The sequence below is a fragment of the Nansenia antarctica genome, assembly GCF_963989245.1.
Source record: "Nansenia antarctica genome assembly, chromosome: 5".
Lineage (NCBI taxonomy): Eukaryota > Metazoa > Chordata > Actinopteri > Argentiniformes > Microstomatidae > Nansenia > Nansenia antarctica.
The window spans coordinates 10,066,264-10,089,624 of NC_137690.1; the positions used below are offsets into that span (position 1 = coordinate 10,066,264).

The window sequence follows — 23,361 nt, forward strand, 5'->3', positions numbered from 1 at the left end:
CATGCCTTCAGCGGCAAATCGCCCACTCCTCTTACAAGGGCCTATAAACCACAGCAACAAAGTTTGTCTTTTTTCCTCCGACACATATTTATATTCTATTCACTTTCATTATTTCATGGGGGAGGGATCTTGTGAAGTGTGTTCCGTGGCCATAAAGTAGGCTTTGTGAATAATTCACAGGGCTGTTTTGCATAGCAAAGGGTAGGGTGAGGGAAGAGTGGGAGAGGGAGAGAGAGAGAAAAAAGAGACGGAGAGAAGAGAGAGAGAGAGAGAGAAGAGAGAGAGCGAAGGAGAGAGAGCGAGAGAGAGCAATGGAGAGAGAGAGCAAAGGAGAGAGAGAGAGCGAAGGGAAGAGAGAGAGAGAAAGAGAGATGTGTTACGGAACATATACAGCACCGGTTTCCCCTCCCAACTCACTCACACCAACTAATTACAACAGAATATCCAGAATATTGTCAAGAGTGTCTCCTCTCTCTCTCTCTCCCACGCAGACACAGAGGCATCTATTGGACCATTGGGTTACATTACCTTTGAATGCTCCGGTACGAACCTGATATGTTTACTGACACAAATGTGGAACTCAAGCAGCTCATTACAGTAGAGATGTGCTGGTGGTTAGAAGTCTGAATTTGTTCCTCCTTCAGCTCTACTCTACCTGTGTCACTGGGCAGCAGACTGCTAGGTTTGAAGTTAACCACAGAATGGCTATAAGTATACTTGATGGCACATAATTGGAGGAAATAACAGGAAAGGAACGTAGGAGAAGGTGGTCCCACGCTCTCACAAAGCTGTCAAATCCGATTTTCAAATTGGTTGCGCTTTGCATGCAATAAAAAAAAATGCGGCCGAGTGTTTACTGATTTGTATGCAGCTGTAGAGACCTTTTTAATTGGTTAGTAAAAGTTTTACCCAGAAAACACTTCATATTGTAACTCTTCACTCAACCAAATGAACAGTTGTGCCCGGACTGAGTAATGTGAATATCCATTCTTTCTCTCTTTCTTTCTCTCTCTCTCTCTCTCTCTCTCTCTCTCTCTCTCTCTCTCTCTCTCTCTCTCTCTCTCTCTCTCTCTCTCTCTCTCTCTCTCTCTCAAAGAAGCTATCCCTCTCTTCGTCAAGTATCCCCAACGGTGTCCCGTTTCAAAAGAGGACAGAGACTCAATGTCTCTAAGGAGCAGATGAGAAGCGGCCCTTCTCAAGCTCTACCATCTGCCTGCTGTTGAGTTCTAAATAACTCACACAGAGAATAGGACCCCCATTGTCTTCTTATATCGACATCCCCCAGCCCACCTGCACTGTCCAAATAACTCATCTCCTTCGTGCTCCTTCTTGTTATGCACAGAAAACAGAATCCATCTCTTGGAAACCAACACTCCTTCAAGGACAGCACACTCCCGCTGTGTTTGTGTCTGTGTCCTTTTCTTGTTTTCTTGCTGAAAACATCCCTTTAACCCTCTCCTCCAATCAAGTGGGAACTCTTCCAGGCAGCTGGCTCTCAGTGTCTATAGCGTCTCTGGTGCCACAATGTGGTAATTAGAGACAGCCTGTGCCGTGATTGCGACTTGCTGCTCACCACACACATGAGCAGTAGGCCCTTAGTGATGATGTCGTCATCACAGGAAGAGCCACAAGGAAAGAAGCATCGCAAGTCACTAATTAAATCCCTCCATCCCTCTCTCCCCCCACCTCAACCTTCCCCAAAAGAATCTCCATAATCATGATTTGGGGAAAAGTGCTCGCAACTAGTGGAACGGATGTCACCCGTGAAAAAGCAAAACAACTGTTATTGTCAGATGTGAGCAATCTTGAGCTAAAAACAGTGTTGATTTTGACTTCGGTGGCGGTGGCGGTGGTGGTGGCAGCGGCGGCTGTGGTGGCGATGGTGATGTCAGGGTGTTGGCAGTATGCATCGGTAATAGCTAGGTAGTGATCAGGACTTGTATGGCACTAGTTAGGTATAAGATCCATTGTGCCTGTTTTGTTTACTGCCAACAACATCGTCTCTAAGTCCTTTGTTCTCTAATTGGAAAGGGGCTGCCGAGATGTTCAGTTGGCCAGAACTGCCCTCTCCCCTCACCCCTCTCCCCTCTTCCCCATTGGAACAGTGAACAGGCTTATAAGTCATGGCAGCTTGTCACGGTAACGGAATGTAATGTAGGAAATGGTTGAGGGGGACAGAGGCAGCCATTTTGGAGAATGTTGGTTGAGATGGCTTGAGGATTCTGTCAGTAGGGCACAACAATGTAAATGGTAAATGGATTGACTTATATAGCACCTTATTCCAAAGTGCTTTACAATAGCCTCTCATTCACACACCCATTCACACACCAATGGCGGCAAGCTACCATGCAAGGTGCCAGCCTGCTCATTGGGAGCAATTTTGGGATTCAGTGTCTTGCCCAAGGACATGTGGCCAGCCGGTGTTCGATCTGCCGACCTTGCGATCATTAGACGCCGGCACTACCTCCTGCGCCACAGCTGCCCCTAAGTCTCTTTTGAGGTGGACATTAGCATGTGACACGGTCTGGTTTAAAGGTCTGCATGCAATGTATGACACCATTTGAAAGCTTAAAGCTTACACTTTCATTATCTAGAAAAAAACAGAAAAATTACTTTGCCCTACTTGAGGACTTTTTCACCAGACCCTGTCACATATTACACAGTGAACTCTATAACATGATCCAAATAATTACATTGGACACTGTCTTATGGGAGATTCACAGCAGTAACAAACCACAGTAATGCTCTGCACATACTAGAGCAGGGCTTTGATATATAAGTTAATAACAGTGTTTCCCAAATGTCCTTCCCTTCTGTTAGTAAGACCCTCTCTCTCCCTGCCCGTTCTCAGGGAGGGGGTTCATAATGAGAGATATCATTAACAGCCCTTGTGAATACAAGCTAGATCTATCCCTGTGAATTGAATTTGGGTGCCTTGGAGAGCACACTGAGTCCAATAGAACTCTTCTCTGTGGAATACAGTGTCTCTCTGCTTCTAGTGAAGCCTTTGGGCTATGATTCATATGAATGTGTAAATGTGTTTTTTACAAGTGAAATAATCCCTGGCTAATGAAAGACACTGAAACCTCTCTTAGCTAGGGATATTTCTGTTCATTCAGCTGAATGTTGTACTAGACTCAAGTGGAAGTTCTGGTTAGTAAACTGGTTAGTAAAATATATTGGATTAATCTGAGATCTGAATCTGAAATCATGAGTTATACCCCGTAATTATACCCCGTAATTGACCATACACAGTGAAACTGTATTCAAGTTACTAACTACTGCATAATGATTTCTTTCTTTTTTCTGAGTGGGGCAGTCCCACTCATATTTTAATTTTTATTGATAGAGACAGTAGAGATGTTGACAGGAAGGATGGGTGAAAGAGAGAGAAGGGATGACAAGCAGGATATGTCCACGGCCGGAATGGAACCGGGAACCCTGCGGTTATATGATCGACGCTTAACCCACTACACCACCTTAGCACCCCTAACTACTGCATAATTTTTTACACGGTTTGAGTGTATTTATTTATTTATTTTTAAATTTGTTTTTCAGATTTTATCCCTTTTTCACCCAATTTGGTAGCCAATTGAACCCAACCTAGCATCCAATTATCCCCTGCCTATTGCGTAGGATCCGCCGCACGGCCCCGTGGCCGGCAGACCCAGAGGAGGCCGCCAGGCAGACTAGCTGACTGGCTCCTCGAGCCCAGCACCGTTATTCCGGCACCCCGGGGGCGCTGTTGCGCGACGGATCATTGTCCGGAAATATTCCTATACCGCCCTCGGGAGCGGCCGCCCAATATGCCGCTCCCTGTGTGTGCCCCGGCCATATCCGGGTCTGGCGAGCTGGGATTCGATCCCAGTCCCCGGTGGGCAGCTTGCACTAGTTTGAGTGTATTTATTAATTCACCCAAAAAGTAACCAGACTCTCGTTGAATTTAAATGGACACTAAAACCTAGAGAGTGTTGTTGCTGTGTACTAATGAGACATTGTGACGGGATGAGGGCTGAGGTCAGAGTGTGTGCTGTTCTCCTCAGGTATCGATCCCACCCCAGTCAGACATGTCAGACCACCAGGGACCCGAGACAGAGACTCACATAACCGACCACTTAAGAACCAAGCCGAGGAAAGGACACATCTTATCCACCACACACAGCCCAGTTAAAGGGTTCCTACTTAACTCAGTCTGAAGCTCAATCCAATAATCTATTCTGAGAACCCGTAGGAACATCCTAAATAGTATAGATCTTTTCACTGTGTGGGATGTGGTGGAAGTAATTTGCAAATGAGTAACTAAGTAGTGGGATCAGAGGCGTTTGGTAGGATCTTGCAACATTGGGCGCTTAGCCCAGCCCACACTTCGTTGCCATGGGAGGGGGGGTGGGGGTTTGCGCTAAATCGACAGCGATGCACTAAATCGATGGGGATGCGGTAGATGCCAACCTTTTAAAAATATATATATAATCAGGATCCGGAGATCCGGGGCTATTCCTAAAACATTTGAGGCTAGAGCCCTGGGTGCCCAGGACTAACAACGTCACCGCTTAGGATCCTGGATGGATACACCGTGGGGTAGTGGTGGTCTAGTCTAGTGGATAGTGAGTTGGACTTGTGATCGGAAGGTTGTGAGTTCAAATCCCGCCTGAAACCACACCACTACTAGTGTGCCCTTGAGTAAGGCACTTATCCCTCAGTTACTCCAGGGGGAATGTCCCTGTAATTCGTAATTGTAAATCGCTTTGGATTAAAAGCGTCTGCTAAATGGCAAAAAAAAAAAAAAGTATACACAGTCATATTAAAATGTACATGTTGTGTGTCAAGAGCCTTGTTGCCGCCTAAGCTAAGACAGGACTGTTTGACCCCCACAGCAGAAAAGGTAGCCTCAAAGAGAGTGTTTATAGCCCGGCATTTCTTTAGGAGATATAACTGTTCATACAGTACATTTATCACACTCATAGTAATGCATCCGCCCTGTACTGACCTTTGTTTAGTGTGCACCCCAGCACACTTCTTGGGTAAACATTGCCGTAAGCCAAAGGCAAAGGTCTGAGAGAATCAGCTAACTTGTTCTATTTGGACGGAAGTGATTGCGGGAGAGAGGGGAGAGGACTGCTTTAATTTGATTGATGTGTGGTTCACGGAGCGGTGGACTTTGTTGTAATTACTCTTTGTGCTCGCCGTGATAAGGAAATTAATCAAGCCATTATGTTGCTCCATTTTATCATCAGGCTGAAATAATTGAATAAACCAACCTCACTTGTCTTGAAAGTCACTTCGGCTCCCGCTCCACTGCCACCCCGTTAAAGGTGTGAAATGCTACTGCATCGATGTGGCTGATAGTTAGGCAAGCATGTAGGATTCATTACAAACAGGAACCAAGAACCATACTCGGCTACTAATCTGCCGTTTCTAAAATCATCCGGGTCAATGTTAGTGTAAATTGAGCAAGGACATGGCAGTAACATCAACTTTTCCTAGCACAGAATACGACTGCTGTAATGTACACTATGACATTTCTTAACTGAAGACATTTTTATAAATACACAGAACAGCCTATTGTACAGTGTACAGTAATTGATCCTGCAGCCATGGCCTTCAAGCATGAACGTGAAACAAAGCAGGAGCCCATTCCCTTCCCTGGGTAATGATATCTAAATCTACAGTACAGTCAAATCCTTCATAGTGAAGGTGGAGCTGACGGTGAGAAGAGACTCAGAGAGACAGGAGATAGCCCACAGCCAATGATCCTACTAATTGTGCCTGAACAACCATTAAATCCTTGATGTCCCCTTCCATCACCCTGCCTTCTGCAACACAGGGGAAGTGGGGTGGCCAATTGTAGCTCGCCTCAGCTGCCTAAAAGGATTTGCATCTATCTCTGCAATTCACTCTGGCAGCATGCAGGACTGTCACTGGAAATCAATTACATAAGCTATTACAATCATTTGGGATTTTCCGTGAAAAATCATATTTGCTGGAGAGGGAATGTGTGATTTTTTTTTATTTCCCTAAAACAATGAAATAGCACTTTAACTGGAACAGACCTAATGTTCCACTAGCACACAGTCATGGCAGTCTTGGACGGATCTTAACAAACAGTCAGTGAAACAGTCAGTGAATTCCCACTTAGACGTCGTCACAGTGTCACAGAAAATACAAAACGGAAACATGTCACATTGAGGTATACTGTATGATAAATAATGTATCCAGGGCTTAAACTGAACTTTTAAAAATACCTCTTCACTTTGCTCCAGCCGTGAGCACGGAAGGTATCCACGTGCTCTCATCCGTATCCAGAATCTAGTGCTGCCACAACATCCCACTTAAGTGTCTTGTCGTTTGGGATGCCTATGTGCTTTGCGTGCGTCCAGTATCCAGTGCTTGATGGATCTTGGTGTGTGTGTGTGTGTGTGTGTGTGTGTGCATGTGTAGGCTAAGTAATTATCACTGCCATACCTCTACCATACCTTTCTTTAAGTCCAGAGTGCTAGAGTCCAATGTATTACGATGATTAATCTAATCGTTATCTAGAACACTCTCTGGGTGATAATGATGTTGTCCTTAACTAGAATATGAAACTCGGACAAGCAATATCAGTGTAATTTAAAACCAAGTGCCCTGGGAATCTCCTCTCTATTTGGTGGGTAATTGTGGTACTAGATCATCTCTTTTCTCATTGCTAATTATCCTTACTTATCATGGCTCCTATTAGAATCATTATCAATGGTTCCTGGTGGCTTTGACTGGGGTAATGAAAAGCGTATTAGCCTTCCTGAACTGCAAGGATTGGCTTGGGAATGCTTAAATCACCCATGGCAACAGGGAGAAGAAATGCCCAGCACAGAGGTACGCACCAGAACGCTCTTCTACTTCTTCTTCTTGTCATTGCCTCTGTAGTTGCAGAGTAGCTCGGGGACAATCAACTCCTTCCTCCTCGGTTATCATTAACGACTGCAGTAGAGTGATGTGTTTATATGAGCCCATGTTCGTCCAATAGCTCCACCAAGCACACTGATTGTGCTCTGATCTAGCAACCCACAATGTTGTGTATTTAGGATGAATTGCCACCGAACCGTGTTTGCCTTCTCTGTCAATGCACTACCCTGTAGTATGCTATAGCCTACTGTACATGTGTGTTCGTTGGATGTATAACATGTAATGGATTCGCATCTTCATATTTTGCACCTGACTAGTTCTGCATGTTTTCAATTCATTGATGGTGCACCTTTTTATTTTTTTCCGTTTGTGGTTTGGGGGACGAGCTCTATTGATCTTTCCACATGATGTCCTCCTGGGGGCCTGGTTGCTATTCACATAATCGATTAGCCACGGGTCTTCTTGGTAGGATGTATCTTGTAGATAGTGTGTGTGTGTGTGTGTGTGTGTGTGTGTGTGTGTGTGTGTGTGTGTGTGACGGTGTGTGTGTGTGTGTGTGTGTGTGTGTGTGTGTGTGTGTGTGTGTGTGTGTGTGCGTGCGTGCGTGTGTGTGTGTGTGTGTGTGCTTATGCTTGTCGTGTGCACGTGTGTGTCTGTGTTTGTATGTAGCTGGTATTGACAAATGAACAACACAAGATTGAGATAAACAGCAAAAACAGGATGAAGAATGCTTGCAATTTTTGCAATTGTGCTTTGTCTTGGAACACACACATTTCAACAGTACAAATGGAAAAACACACAGAAACCTAGGGGAAATCAAACTTAAACAAAAAAGCTCCTTCGTACCTTGAAAGAACATAGTCAGTCACAGCAGGGCATCTGCAAGATGAAGGGTGAGGAACTAAGACTGTTTCAGAATCCCTTTCTTTATTCTGTCTCCAGTCTCCCCATGCACTCCATTCCAGTACCATTTCCCTAGACAGTCCGCCCCAAATGAAATGCAAATCACCTGACGTTTTTTCCGGGTTTTTTTCGTTTCACATTTTTAAGTAAACACTCCATTTGAACATGTACAGATGGATGAAAATATAGAGAACAGGAGGCAATTATGTCAGCTTTCAGATGAATGCAAATCTCCAATTAGATCGTATTACATTTTCCATACAGTCATTAGAGATGCAGGGTTTTATATTTGGTTGTGCTGTGTTAAAGGAGACACAGTGTTACCTGCTGCTCCATGTTTCCTGCACACCTGTCGGGCTGTGGGTTGTCTGTGTGGGGTGTCTGTGGGCTGTCAGTGGCCTGTCTGTGGGCTGTCTGTGGGTCTTTCTGTGAACTTGTGTTGTGAGCTTGAGAGCTCCGTCAACAGAAGCTACATTTCCCACTGGCAGCTGGCGGATTACTGCTCACAGCCCTCTTCAAATATTGTAGCAGTTCATCTCAATCTAACAATACAAATGGTCTGTGGACAATGAAATTGAACACAAACTATGATAATCCTCCTGAGGTTGGGGCAGTCAATGATGTTTTATGAATTGCAGCTGCAGTGAAGTTGAATGCAGTAGATGAGCAGATGGGAATTAGTAAATGTAAACAGTTTGGACGCTTCTTTTTACTAAAAATGTTCATTGGCTGGGCCTTTTGTATTACACCGCAATACATATTTAATTGACAGACACATACACAGCACAGCACACACGCGCACGCACACACACACACACACACACACACACACACACACACACACACACACACACTCCCTCATACTTGGGGAGTGCGCTGAGGTGAACATCAGACCCCTTTTATTTTTAAGGTTATTTTTTACTGAGTGGGACAATCCCACTCATATTTTTAATTGTATTGGATAGAGATAGTGAAGATAGACAGGAAAGTAGGGTCGAAGAGGGCACGTCAGCAGGGCGTGGGCCGGATTCGAACCCATGCCGACATATATATGTGCACTGTAGACCGCGGTGCTAGACAACTGGACCACCCCAGGCCACATCCGACCCCCTTTTTGAAGAATCCACTCTTGGTGTTTGTTGTGCAGACTCAGGCCATCTGTCACTAGTTGCGCCACCGTCACATGATACAGGACAGCAGCAGCATATGACAGCGCAGTGGAGGCCCACGCCAGCAGGCATGACTCACACTGATAAACACAACAACAAGCGCCAGTCCCAGTCTGGTGGATGTGATGCTGTCCCTTTTTCATCCAGCTAAAGTATTCCACAACAGCAGATGAGACAAACAATTATATGTGATCAGAGGGACAGGGTGTCAGGACTTCAAGGAGAGAAGAGGGTTCACCTTCTGATGTCCATCGCTGTCTGACCCACATATTATTAGGCCATTCTCATAAAACCTACATGATTTTCAACTTCCTCTTTGTGTGTATTATTATTATTATTATTATTATTATTGATCTAGAAATACATTTTGTTTAGTTTAAACAAGTGAATACTGTCAAGATAGTTACTTTAGTTTAGTTCACTTAAAACATGGCATCTCTATCATAGAGACTCTATGACATAGGAATGTTTACAATACTTCCAGTGTACAATGCAGTAGTTTCCCTGCAGTTCAGTTGACTGTCTCAAGGTAAACAGATTCAGTTCTTACCGGATTTCTGAGGATTACTGGCTACTTAATTCCTCTTCATCAAGTACTTTAATTTTTACAAGCACTTAATCCTCTCAATGTGTTGCTGTTCTCTCAAAGATTTTGTCAGTGTGTGCTTTGAAAGTACCATGGAACAACACAACATGCTGAGCAGCCACTGGTTATGGATTACTATTACAAAGGGATTTTCACATGCTCTGAAACCTACTGTAGGCACTAGGCAGGGGTTGTGGGAGGGGGGGGGGGGAGGTGGGTGGGTGTTGACAGTTACAAGCAGGCTGTGATAAATCCAGGTGCTTATTGCTTTGAAAGTTTCTCCCATAAATTGCGGGCGCCGGATCAAGGGAAAGTACATCCGTGATGGTGAAATCGATTTCATTTAGAACTCTCATCAGAGCCTGCTTCCAGGCTGACAGAGAATAACAAAGAACCCGTGGAGAGGGGCTGGTAACGGGGGTTCTACGGGGGTTCTGTACCCACCTCCTCCACAGCTCTTTTATCAGGGACACGCAGGGACACGCAGGGACACGTAGGGGACGGTTAACAACAGAACAATATAAACAGTTCGCTTTTATGTTCTTTTATGTTCTACGTGTTTTAGTGTTGATTGTGGTTTTCTTTCAGTTCTTTGCAGGGAGTTTTTTTTTTTTTTTGCCATCTTAGCAAACAAACACCAATATACTGTATCAGGGAACAATCCAAAAACAAATGAATGAACTTTTTCTCCCAACGGAATAAAATAAATAGAACCAAATCAAATAACCCCAGCAGAATGTTCAAACATTCCTTCCCTATCAGTCGTATTTTTCATCATCCCAGCCAGTGCTGTCTTCATTTCTCCACATCACCATTAGAATGCTAAAAGGCTGTGTTGCAGCACCTGATCTGCAGTTTTACATAGTTAGTTTGACACTGCCAGCCCGGTGGTAATGCAGAGGTGGGAGAGAGAGAGAGAGAGAGAGAGAGAGAGAGAGAGAGAGAGAGAGAGAGAGAGAGAGAGAGAGAGAGAGAGAGAGAGAGAGAGGAAGAGAGGAAGAGAGGGAGGGAGAGAGAGAGAGAGAGAGAGAGAGAGAGAGGGAGAGAGAGAGAGAGAGAGAGAGAGAGAGAGAGAGAGAGAGAGAGAGGGGGGGGGGAGAGGGAGAGGGAGGAAGAGAGGGAGGCATCTCACTGTGCCTTTTGCCAGGGGAAGAAGAGGGGGAGGCAATCAAGGTCTAATCTCTGGGCCTGATTATCTTCTCATTACAATCAGACGGAGACACTTGAGGAAGAAGAGGATGTGTAATTATGCTCAAATCTCCCGTGATTAAAACAAAGAATAATAAGCAGGGGCAGAGCAGACTGCACGTCTAATCAGGCAGTTTATTTAGTAATTCATTCTAATGCTGCCGCTGCTCTCGTTCACCAACCTGGTCTGATGTAGACTGCAGAGTGAGGAAACATACATTACAGTGTTCTCATCATTAATTTTCACGATGACCCTATGTAATTAGATCACATGGATTTACTGTTAATATGATGTGTTAAATTAATTCATAACGGGTGCTGTTTTTTCCCAATGCTTCAGGGGTGAATTCAGTGGTAACTGGGAGTAATGCATACTGATGTTGAAGATTATGAACGTTCTATTGTTTCTACTTTGGGATCTGATGATTGATATTCTATATTTAAACATATTTCTCAGTGGAAGGACACACTAAAGGAGAGCTCAACTGTTCAACTGGAGAAAGCCTCCCATTGCTACGTCTGCCAACTTCTAGATGCAGAAATGATTTCAGAAAATGTCATGGCAACTGAAGCATCTAAATAACTGTATATAAATTGACAGCTCATTTGAATGGTGAATGGCTGACCCCTGGTTTTACTGAGGTCAGGTTTGGGAAGAAATAGATAGGAGAAATGTTTTCTGTGGCTTGAAGGAGAAAAGCATCCCCATGCTGTCTGAATCTGGCTCAGGACGCATCAATGCATTTCAATCAATATCATAGTTAACAGTATGCTTCCCAAAAGTATTTCAATGGACTGTGTTTTCCATAGTCAAGACCAGACAACAACACAGTAGACATAAAAAGAGAAGAAAAGAAGAAGAAAATAAACTACTTTATTTAAACTACTATAATAAAATGACTTTTTTGTTCCTCCTCACAGCACAGAGACATCAACCGGCCTGGCACTCGAAGCTGATGAGAGGAAAGTGGAAGCAGCAGACACAAGAGTGGTGGACACCGCTGAGAGATACGGGTGCATCAGAGACAAGGGACGCAAACATGGCAGCCATCGCCGAAGGCGCAGGTGAGCAGCTCTCTCGCGCTTCCCAAATGATAGGCTGAAAAGGAACTAGAACAGTCTCGGTGGTGGTGGTGGTGGTGGTGGTGGTGGTGATGGTGATGGTGATGGTGGTGGTGGTGGTGGTGGTGGTGGTGGTGGTGGAGGTGGTGGTGATGGTGATGGTGGTGGTGATGGTGGTGGTGGGGCGGTTAAACATTCTAGTCACTTGAATATCACCATTTCAAACGATAAACAGTCAATGTTTTTTTTATGTGAACGCTCTTTATACATCATACAGTTTGAGAATTCAAGACTTATATGAAAATATTTTCCATTACTTTTCCCATGGTGTGTTAAGGATGACTCATCTATGTAAAGTTACTTTGGTGTTGCCATTTGAGCTGATTTTGCTACCAATACATAGAGACCACCTTGGGGGCTTCACTCCCACTGTGAAAACAGAGGTAATGTCAACATTCTGCTGAGGCAGACGTAAACAGTCTTATCAACCGCAGCACAGTGTAAAAACAGTGTTATGAAGAAATCGGAGCCCAGTGTCAGTCAGCACCCCCTTTCATGAATACCGTACCCCCAACCCTTTACTTCGCCTCACACTCCCGAAAATAGAATCTTTTCTCTGTAATTCTGAGGTGAGAAAATCAATTTCAAACTGCATAATTCCGTCGACACCTTCAAAGCCTGCGCGGTGACACAGCGGGAAAGCGGACGAAGATATGTAAAACACGAGAGAAGCGGCGTCTTAAGTGTTACCAGGATCAGACGCGGTTTTCATGTCTGGTTGGTTGAGCTTTAAAGAACAGCTGCTGCTCTTTGGTTCTGAGCTCAACTGAGAGAGAGCAAAGGGGGGTGCAAACACAGACGCGCGGCTCGTGTCCCGCCGAAAGATTATTTTCACACATCACTCAATCTCCAGAAAAGCATCCTGATAAAATGTTTTTCTTCAAATGTGGCTGGCTGTGGGTACCAACTTTTTGTGGTTTATTTTGTCATCAACTGTGCTTTTGGGTTGCTGTTTAACAGCATTAAGAAGTCTACAATACAGTATAACTGCTTCTACATGTAGGTGTTTTCATTAGAAAGCTAGGTGAGCAGCCCTCGGCTCACCCCGACCCTGACTGTGCATCAGTGTCTGACAGCCAGAAGTAATGGCCATTGGCCACCATCAGACGCCTGTTTATCAAGGCGGTGGCCTCAAGGTCATGGTGCTGAGAAGAAAGGACGGGAGCTGAAACCAACCCTGACACTGAAATCATTAGTGTCCAACCACAAACACAGAGGGTATGGCGGGGTGGCAGCGGGGAATGTACTGTACAGTACAGGAAATAGCACAAGATAACTGCAAAACGATGACACTGGCTTCCCTGTGACACCTGTTATCACAGTGGCAGTTTGGGCAACCCTTACCTTTGTGACAGCTGCTGTTTCTGCAGACTTATATAACGATCCCTGCTAACACTATAGATAGAAATGTCCGAACCTGGGGGCTCTTAGGTGGCGTAGCACATTACGGTGCATACCATATCATCGCAAGGACCATGGTTTGATTCCACACTCCCTCACCTATCCTTCCTGTCAATCTTTACTGTCTCTCTCCAATAAAGAAATGTACCCACCTTATTGATTAGCTGTTGATCATCATGGCCTAAGTTGACTACACCACCGAAACCTGGAGTTGGAGAATATACAAAGCAAATGTTCTGTTATATTCCTCAATGCTACATCCGTTTTTCATTCATCATGGCGATAACCATCTCCTACTTTACTGCTTAACCACTGCACACAACACACGCACACCACACATACACTCTTAACAATCTCCTCCTCTTCCACCCAAAAAAAAAGAGCCGAATTACTGCTGAGGGGAAAAATGCAAATGTCTTTCTCCGGGGCCAGAGTGTGAGAAGTACTAATGAGTGACAAAGCTTTCCCATTACTGAGAGAGGGTACTTGGACTTGGTCTCTCTAATCAGCTCTAATGCATTTCAGCTGCTAATGCTCCAAATGCAGCCGCCAACCACCGCCATTTATTACGGTGAGACAGCAGGGTCCAATCAAACAGACAGACGTGTCGGTTCCCGGGAGGAAGCCAGGCTTAGGGCCCTATAAGTTTTGATCTGAGAGGGAGAAGACAACAGGGGAGAGAGGGAGGCACAGACTGTAGCTTGTCTGTTCACATCAGATCTACTATGATGGCTTTCTTTACTGGGTTTAGCTTTTATGTGATATCACTCATCCGCCACTGATCGTCTTGCTGCAGCATAATGTGACAGCCCGAGACACTCAGATGCTGTTAGAAAGTATTTACAACATCAAGGCACTTAAAGGGAAGTTACTGCAATTTGTTCATCATCCACCGTGCTTTGACAACAGTGATCATACATTTTCTACTGCTACGTCTATGTCCTCAAAGTGCACAGCAATCTTGTTTTTCGTCCAGCAACAAATGCTGCCGCACCTTCACCAGCGATGACGCACGGTTCATACAGCACCATGCTCCGTTCTAGGCTCTTGTTTGTGCCTCAAGAAGAAAGTACGGGAGCTGAAACCAACCCTGACACTGAAATCATTAGTGTCCAACCACAAACACAGAGGGTATGGCGGGGTGGCAGCAGGGAATGTACTGTACTAGTATGCTAGTATGACTAGTTGAAAGAGGTGTGCAAAAGAAAGAAACTGTAATGTTGATAATGACTGAGTAGTTGGATTTTTGGCGCAAGGTCTAGCAGAGACTGAGAACGTACACAGAGACTGGGAACGTACGCAGAGACTGAGAATGGACACAGAGACTGAGAACGTATACAGAGACTGAGAATGTACACAGAGACTGAGAACGTACACAGAGACTGAGAACGTACACAGAGACTGAGAACATACACAGAGACTGAGAACGTATACAGAGACTGAGAACGTACACAGAGACTGAGAACGTACACAGAGACTGAGACAAACCTTTTCCAAAAACTGATGTTTGTGGTGCTGGTGGAAAGCCAGTGGGAAGTACAGAAAGACTGTGTAAGGTAGGGAGATGAAAGGGATATGGAAAGTTAGATCTTTACCTTTTCTTTTTACTGTTTTCCCCTGCTTTTATATTCATTCTATGCATGTAGCCTATATGTTTTTATATGTGTTTTTTATTCACTTTATGTTCTTATTCCTGTTGGAAAGCACTTTGAGCTGCATTTCTTTTATGAAAGGTGCTATATAAATAAAGCTTTACTTACTTACTTACTTACTCAATGAAAAAAACTAGGTTTGTAAAGTTCATTTTCTTGCCTTTCACCAAGGTCTCAACACACTATACATCACATAAAAACTAAACACATTAACAAAACACAAATAAAAGCATCGGTACATAATAATCTTGACATGGGGAATGTAACTCAGGGATGGAGGCTATCATTAATTGTGACTCTGTTCAACTGCCTGACTGACTGAGTGTGTGTGCGTGTGTGCATGCATGCATGCGTGTGTGTGTGTGTGTGTGTGTGTGTGTGTGTGTGTGTGTGTGTGTGTGTGTGTGTGTGTGTGTGTGTGTGTGTAAGAAAGGAACAGTAGCTCATCCGTTAAGGCTTTCCGTCTCAGTGCCACCTTGTTTGACATATTTACGACAGAGCCATCAGCCATGAGTAAATGTGTCACAAGTCCAAACTAATTCCAGCCATTTAATTTAATCTCTTCCAGACAGACACCCTCTCCAATTTTCCCGATAACGCACAATTTTCTAAGGCAAAAGCTTCTAAAGACCCCTTCCTGCACATCTCTCTCTATCACTCTCCGTCTCTCAGACCCCCTGTATCTCGATCTCTATCTCTACCTGAGATGGTGATTTAATGAGTCTTTGGTGCTTCAAAGTCACCACCGTCGGCCTTAGCATCATCAGACATTTGCAGGGAGCAAACAGATTGGACCTTTCAGAAGCATTCATCCCGTGAAGCAGATGAGATGAGACCTGGCAATAGTTTCATCTCTATATATCGACACACTCAAATACTCAGGGTGGATACGCGTGGCTAACACTATGTGACGTTAGAATTATAAGGTTCTATCTCAATTTTTGTCAAAATTGAGTTTTTTACATAATCTGATCCATTAGGTGTTTATTAATGCCTGTGTGGTGTTATTTTTTTAAATGTTGACATTTTTTAGTTAGTAATTAATAAAATACAAAGGTTCCATCTCACAAAACATAATGGAATGTAAAAACTTTGACGCTCAATATCTCTGAACTACCCTAAACGGAGATAGAACCTTACAATTCAAAGCTCACGACTAGGCTAGAGCAGTAGAGAGTGAGACAGCGACAGAGAAAGAGAGAGAGACAGGGAGAGAGAGACAGAGAGAGAGAGAGAGAGAGAGAGAGAGAGAGAGAGAGAGAGAGAGAGAGAGAGAGAGAGAGAGAGAGAGAGAGAGAGAGAGAGAGAGAGAGAGAGAGAGAGAGAGGGAGGGACTGGACAGGGACAGGAGAGGAAGGTGAGAAAGCGGGTAAGAATGCCCTTGGCATGACTTTGAAGGTCCATGCTAGCCAGTTTTGCTTCTTGGCTTTTCTTGAATAAAATACTCGATGAACAGACGCACCGAGTGGTGACGTCATTCACTGAGCTATATGGGAAAGTAACACCGAATATAGTGAGGAGGAATTCTCTATAAAATGTGTGATGGGTTGTTTGACTCAGTCGCAAAAGGTTCAGAGGGTTGTATTTGACTGTAAGCGCTAATTTAACAAACAGGCTAGCCATGTCACACTGTCAGAGCTCTGTAGCTCTATCAAATGTCATATGTCACATGGGAAATAGTTTAAGAAAGAGCGAAGATAGAAAAATAGAATATATTGCCCTAAAAAACACATCATTTGACCTTCTGACATGAATCATTGTGCAATAACATTGTGCAGCACCAGGATGTCAAAATATCAGCTAAAACACTTCAAAATGACTAATGTGGGCCTTGAAGGCCCTAGTCTAATGCAAATGTGCAGAAATGCAGTGCACATATTCCAGGTCTAAATCGGAGCTACTCCCTGAGCTAATTACTGTGAACTTGGCTGAGGGCACTGGCAGTTGTACAACTGCAATACACCACTGTCTCCTGCCTGCTCTGATAATGAGCTGCTGGTCTGGACTGCTGAGAAGTGCTGGGGCTAGCTAACTGTGAGTCTTTTATCAGTTGGACTGGTTCACTCACTCTCAGTGTGTAACGATTCAACTCTTGTCAGAGGGACAGTTGGCAGAGAGATAATCTGGATTATATGCTTTGTTACGGAAGCATGGTTCATTGTAATAGGGTTATTGTTGTATTTAGGGTATGTGATGCCAACAGAGGCTCGTTGAAGCGTGGTGAGCCTCTTTTGTGTTGACACTGTAACCGTGGATACAGACAGAAGGGAGTTTTTAATGATATTGTTCTTATTATTCAGGATTTCAATTCACAATCACAATGTTGTACAGTACTAAATATTCCAGAAGTATGTTTGGATTTTTTTTTTAATAAAAAAAAAAGAACTATCAATGCATTGATTTGACAAATGAAAGGTAATCATCTGGTCAAGAATTTAATTAATTCATCATGCATTCCTCACTTGATAAATATGTAATGACCGGAAGAACAAATGTGACATACAGGTAGTTCACTGTATAAACCTTACCTTCCGTGTGGAGAGCACAGCAGTAACCCCACCTAGCAGTAACCCCAGCTCTGTCTCCTGTTGCAGCAGCTCGTTTGATGACGATGTCTCTCCACGGCCTGCAGCCAAGGGCAAGAAGAAGAGGAAATCTGAGCGAAAGAGGAAAAGGAAAAGGTCAGTTCATAAAAGGAACCCTGGAACCCCAGGGTCTATCGTTGGGAAATGTTCTAATTGTTCTCTGAACAAACTGAAAAAGAGAGAGACAGAGATAGAGACAGAGACAGAGACACATAAATCATCCGCTTCTAGAAAAGAAAAGCGGCTGCTGTTTCATAATGAGAGTATATCTGTGTGGTCACATGCTTGATGTTGATGTCTCCCTCAGGTCTCCCTCCTACAGCCTGTCACCAGTGAGGAAGAAGAAGAAGAAGAGGAAGAAGAAGAAGAAGAAGAGCTCAAAGAAAACAAGCAAACGGCACAGGTATGTCCTAGAGCTGTAGAGACAGTAGTTACGTTAATATAACATTCAAGATGTATTTCTATCTTTGTTTACAAAATGTTCTATTATTTATGCATGTTGTTTGTGTCTAAGTGAGTTCTAATTAATGTGCTTATTCGTCAGAGAAACTCTGTAAACATACACCAGTTGATACATTATGTCTCCCTTCTCCAGGTATTCCTCCAAAAAGACAAAGCACAGGTATGTGCACATTTGCTGAAAAGTTCCAAGTGAAATTCTAAAATAGTTTTTTAGCTTTACATATTGTTCAAATTGAAGTGAGAGTCCAGTCAAAACGGTATTAATGTAGCTTATCAAAATAAGTAACTGCGGTTTGATAGTGATCATTGATGTACAATAATGGCATCTATAGGCTTAAAAATGTCCTTAAGATATTGATATCTTCCACACCAATGTGGAAGCAAACTTGAATTTCAACATTATTCAATGTGTAACGTCACTTTTCACAGCTCTTCAAGCTCGAAGCATAAGAGGAAGGATGATCGAAAGCACAACAAAAGGTTTGTTAAATGGGATAAAAGTGTATCTTTCAAATGTTTTACATTCTATTGAACCCACTCCCAAAATACTTTAGGAGAACATGCTGTAGAAAAGGATTCCTTTAGATCAGTGTGTAGAGAATCTACCAGGGTAGCTACAACCACTGCTTTTATGTTCTGAAAAACACTGTGAAAAACGACTCTTAAAGAGCAAAACAGATTGAAAGAGTGACACTCAAAGAAAGAGGAAAAAACTGAAGAAAGAGAAGCCAATTTCACGCTGTGAACCTACAGTACAACATTTATAATTCGTCAGTAGTGAGACGAGCTTTGTCCTTGAATATAGAGCTTGGCTCAGCCAGTGTGACTGTAACAGAATGTCAGACCGGAGCCTTTTTCAAAACCCTCTTTTCTTTTTGTCTATCGGGACTCCTCCTTTCCTTTCTTTGCCTGATTGTGTCCACTCTCCTTTATTCTCTCCTCCTTTTCCTCTCTTGGCCCTTCTTGCCTGTTCTCCTGACTATTTCGTCCTCTAATATGAAAACAGAATTCAGAAATAGGTGATAAGGTATTGAGCACCTGGACCCAACAATAACAACAAGCTAGTACTCTACACTACTGAGGAAATATAAATAGACTCTGAGCTTATGACACATACACATTCATTGGCAGAAAGAAGCACATACACTGAACAAAAATATAAATGGGACACTTTTGCTTTTGCTAAAGATTTTCACGAGTTGAAATTAAAGGCCTAAGATTTTTTCTATGTACACAAAAGGCCTATTTCTCTCAAATTGTGTTCACAAATGTGTTTAAATCTACAGATTTAGTTAGTGAGCACTTCTCCTTTGCCGAGATAATCCATCCACCTGACAGGTGTGGCATATCCAGATGCTGATTAGACAGCATGATTATTGCACAGATATGCCTTAGGCTGGTCACAATAAAAGGCCACTCTAAAATGTGCCGTTTTATCACACAGCACAATGCCACAGATGTCGCAAGTTTTTAGGGAGCGTGCAATTGGCATGCTGACTCCAGGAATGTCCTCAGAGCTGTTGCGTGTAAATTGATTGTTCATTTCCCCACCTTAAGCCGTCTCCAAAGTCGTTTCCAATTCCAATTCCAATTCTCGGAAAACGCCTTCGGAGACGGCTTATGGTAGAGAAATCAATTCAATTCACGGGCAACAGCTCTGGTGGACCTTCCTGCCAATTGCAAGCTCCCTCAAAACTGGACTAATTTCAACTCATGAAAAATTGGAGAAAAAAGTGTTATTGCTTTTAATTTATATTGTTGTTCACTGTAGTAGTCATTGGGCAGGGTTTGTCACTGCAATGTTTTGCCACCCCCCCCCCCCCCCCCTCACTAGGGACTGGGAGACACTCATCCCCTGCTTCTCTTATTTACTTGTTTAGTTCAAGGAGTCACACGCACCGCAGACGGCGCTATCGGAGGTCCGAGTCGGAGAGTTCCGCCTGGCGTTCCTCCAGCATGGAGAGCAGGTAAAAAAAACACAGTGAGAGGAGAGGCGAGGACAGGAGAGGAGAGGAAAGCAAGCCTCTGTTTATCTTATCAGCTCCAGGCTTACAGGTCTGGTCACACCATGCCGATGACTGATAGGGCAGAGGTGACTCTCTGATCACAGGAACAGGCAGCTCTTATCGCCACTTCACAGGGAATATCTAGGAAACCAGGTCCACAGATCGATGTGCACTCAATTAAAATGATTTATTGCCATATCAGGCGCTTTCGCAATCACAGATATAGTTTGATGGATTTGGCAGATTATTGTTGAGTGTGATGACAGCTGGGGTTATAGGCTTGGTTTGTAAAGCTGCAGGACCATTAATTTATAGTTTCTCCATTTGACCAATGACTCCTCCATCAGGGTTCACATTAAGATTATACATTTTGTCTGTAGTCAACTAAATCAACAGATCAAGTTCAACACTAAATGAACAACATCATTCGTTCATTCATTCATTCATTCATTCATTCATTCATTCATTCATTCATTCATTCACTCATTCACTCATTCACTCACTCATTTCGTTACCCATTTTACCATTCATTCACAAGAGTAAAAGGGACAAAACCAAGCCCAATCTGGTTTCAAATAGAAATAATATTAAACCAGAGATGATTGCTTTTAAATCTTCCTAGATCTCTCTATTATTGGGTCTTTTCCTGGGATATTCAGCAGAGGAAATCATTACCGACATTGAACAGCGACTGGCTTTATGCCGTGCTCCACTGTATAAAGCAGACTGGTCTCCTACTCGAATCGTGTGCGTTCCCATTGTGTGTTCTGGTTTATGCTTTTAGCTACACTGGTAGTAGGTGAGCAGGGAAGGAGTGCCATATCGATGGCCGAAACGCAAAACCTCCTATCTGCAAAATGCACTTTTTTTTTGCAGACAGACCTATCATGTGCAGCCTTCCTTGTTGTCATCATTTAAAGTGAAAACCGCAAATCAGAAAATGTGCAGATAGGAGGTTTTGTGTTTCGGCCATCGATATAAGGAGCCTAGTGGGTTAGTGGGAGCATTACCACCTTGCCTTGCAACCTGCAAGTCACTGGTTCAATCTGTGCTATGGACAACAATATGTATTATATAAATATACATATTTTTTTTTTTAAATGATACATTTAGTACAGTTCTTACATAAATCACGCAAATTAGCTTAACCTCACGTAGGTTATCGTCATTTTTTGACGCATTGTCCAAAAATCTCTCTAATGCGTCAACCAGAACACGATTGGGAATGCGTACTATCATAGGTGCACCATTAGGAGACTGTGTTGAAAAAAACATGGTGTTAAAGCCATGGTGTCATCATGGGGACACACATAAGGGGGACAATCTGAATTATTCTCAATTCCCGGGGATACAGCTGTCCTTGGAGAAAACGATTATATAGCAATTGCATTTTGGAATTGTATAATCGAGAAGTCCAGACATCAAAACCCCTTTGCTCGGGTTCTCGTGTTCAAGGCTCTAGAGTGCTTTGAGATACCACCGTGAGGGCTTTGAGTTCGGAGTTCTCATCAACCAGCCCGGATGGCTGGCTGTATTAGTGCCATGTTTGCCTCGGCCTAAAGGTTACATTGAGCCAGGTTGTCTGAGCTCTGCCAAGCTGGTACTGTATACTGCACAATTCTCCGAACAGCTGAGGCTTGATCTCTGATCAGCTGTAGTTTTCAGTCAGTATGAGACTGCTGGAGCCTTTTTTCAATCAGAACGTCACGATCTGTCCCCACTGTGCCTCTACTGATTTCCCATTGTCACACAATAGTTCCCAAGTCAAGCAGTTGTTTAGAAACTTGCTTCCAGAGTAAGCTAAAACAACTTTCACCACATGCCACCGGGAAAGATCATTTGCATTTTATTTGAAAACAGCTGAAAAGTGTGTTGTTCTGGTCATTAAATTAAACCAAATGTGCAAAGCTCAAATTGTTATATAGCTTCCTATCCCTGACACACAGTTATCAGTGTTGATTGAATATAGACACAAATGTACAGTACGATGATGCTGTGAGTTTTTTTCTTTTTTTTTCTTTTTCTGAGTGGGGCAGTCCCACTCATATTTTTTCATTTTTATTGACAGTTACAGTGAAGATTTAGACAGGAAGGATGGGTGAGAGAGGGAGGAGGGATGACATGCAGAATATGTCCCCGGCCTAAATCGAACCGGGGACCCTGCGGTTACATGGTCAGCGTTTAACCCGCTACGCCACCTAAGCGCCCCATGCTGTGAGGTTTTAACTGCTATGTATGTGTCCACAGGCACCATCTGCACAAGGCTGTGGAGCAAACTGCATTGGGAGGCCTGGCAGCCCTGAGGGAGGACGCCAGTGCCGTGCTGGACCAAAGGGGGTTTGAGTGGGGGCCAGCGGTCAAGTCAGTCTGTAAAACGGCACCAAACTATCGCTCCATCCTTTCAACCGGCACCGTAAGTGTTCCTTGGGATCCTAAGCCTTAACTTATGAACCTGTGGTTTAGTTTTATTACCCTTCTAAGGCCATGGAAAAAGAGCTTCCTTATCTCAGGCCAAAGATTCAGTGCAGTGGTACTGATGAATTCACCTGAGCTATCAGAGTAAACTATCAAAGCTATCAAAATAAACTGGCCATGGGATAATATCATCTTGTAAGATAAGAAAATATTTATTTAAATAGTTATCAGATATATTTGATAGTCATCAATCCCAATTTTGTTAAGACCTTTTCCAAAAAAGCTTTTTTGTCACCTAGTGTAATCTTAAGAAATAAATAGTACTGCGATCCTATACGGTACAGTACATGCCTCATATTTTGGAGGCAATGGTATGAATTCTATTTGTTCTATGAGAGGGAGGATCTAGTAGACTACATCATTTGTTAATCGAATTAATTATACACGGCCCGTCTCATTTCTCCTGACCTCTTTTTATTAACGCCTCATTTAACAGTAAAGTCATCTGTTCTTGTTTTTCTGTTTTTATCTAACACCATCAAATAAATACAAACTGCAAAAATGGCACTCTGGGAACTTGCTGGTGGTAGGCAAGTAATGATGATGATGTGTAAATCTTTTTCTGTGAAGAGCTAATGGGGCATTAATCACTAGGGCTGCAGGCAAAATGAATGCAATGAATTTATTTTCAATTCAGCACCATTTTTTGGGCTTGATCAGTGCTGTACTAGATATTATCCAAAATAACATGGTAACGCTTACATTAATAAGCCATCAATACATGTTTGTTTTATATAGTGGACATGCAAATAACCAATGATGGGTATTCTTAAGTGTTTACCAACATAAGTTAAACAGTTTGCTAGCTATCTGCTGAACATACAGTATTTATAAATGTTAACGGAGTAAAAAAGTCATCTCATTACAGTACAGACCTGTAATGTATCTCATTACAGTACAGACCTGCTTGCAAAACTGTTTATTATAGTA

General features: G+C 43.2%; 1 protein-coding gene across 1 annotated transcript in view; it reads left to right on the forward strand.

Annotated features, from left to right (window-relative positions):
- The window catches only part of srrm4 (serine/arginine repetitive matrix 4), a gene marked incomplete at its 3' end in the record, with an annotated part of 43,591 nt that overhangs the window by 15,325 nt on the left and 4,905 nt on the right, over positions 1-23,361 (forward strand). Inside the window, exons 2-8 of the mRNA XM_080530843.1 lie at positions 11,650-11,793; positions 17,498-17,584; positions 17,796-17,891; positions 18,084-18,110; positions 18,380-18,430; positions 19,831-19,917; positions 22,204-22,369. Of these exons, the coding sequence (XP_080386969.1) occupies positions 11,650-11,793; positions 17,498-17,584; positions 17,796-17,891; positions 18,084-18,110; positions 18,380-18,430; positions 19,831-19,917; positions 22,204-22,369 (658 nt within the window). The remainder of the gene's footprint in view (positions 1-11,649; positions 11,794-17,497; positions 17,585-17,795; positions 17,892-18,083; positions 18,111-18,379; positions 18,431-19,830; positions 19,918-22,203; positions 22,370-23,361) is intronic.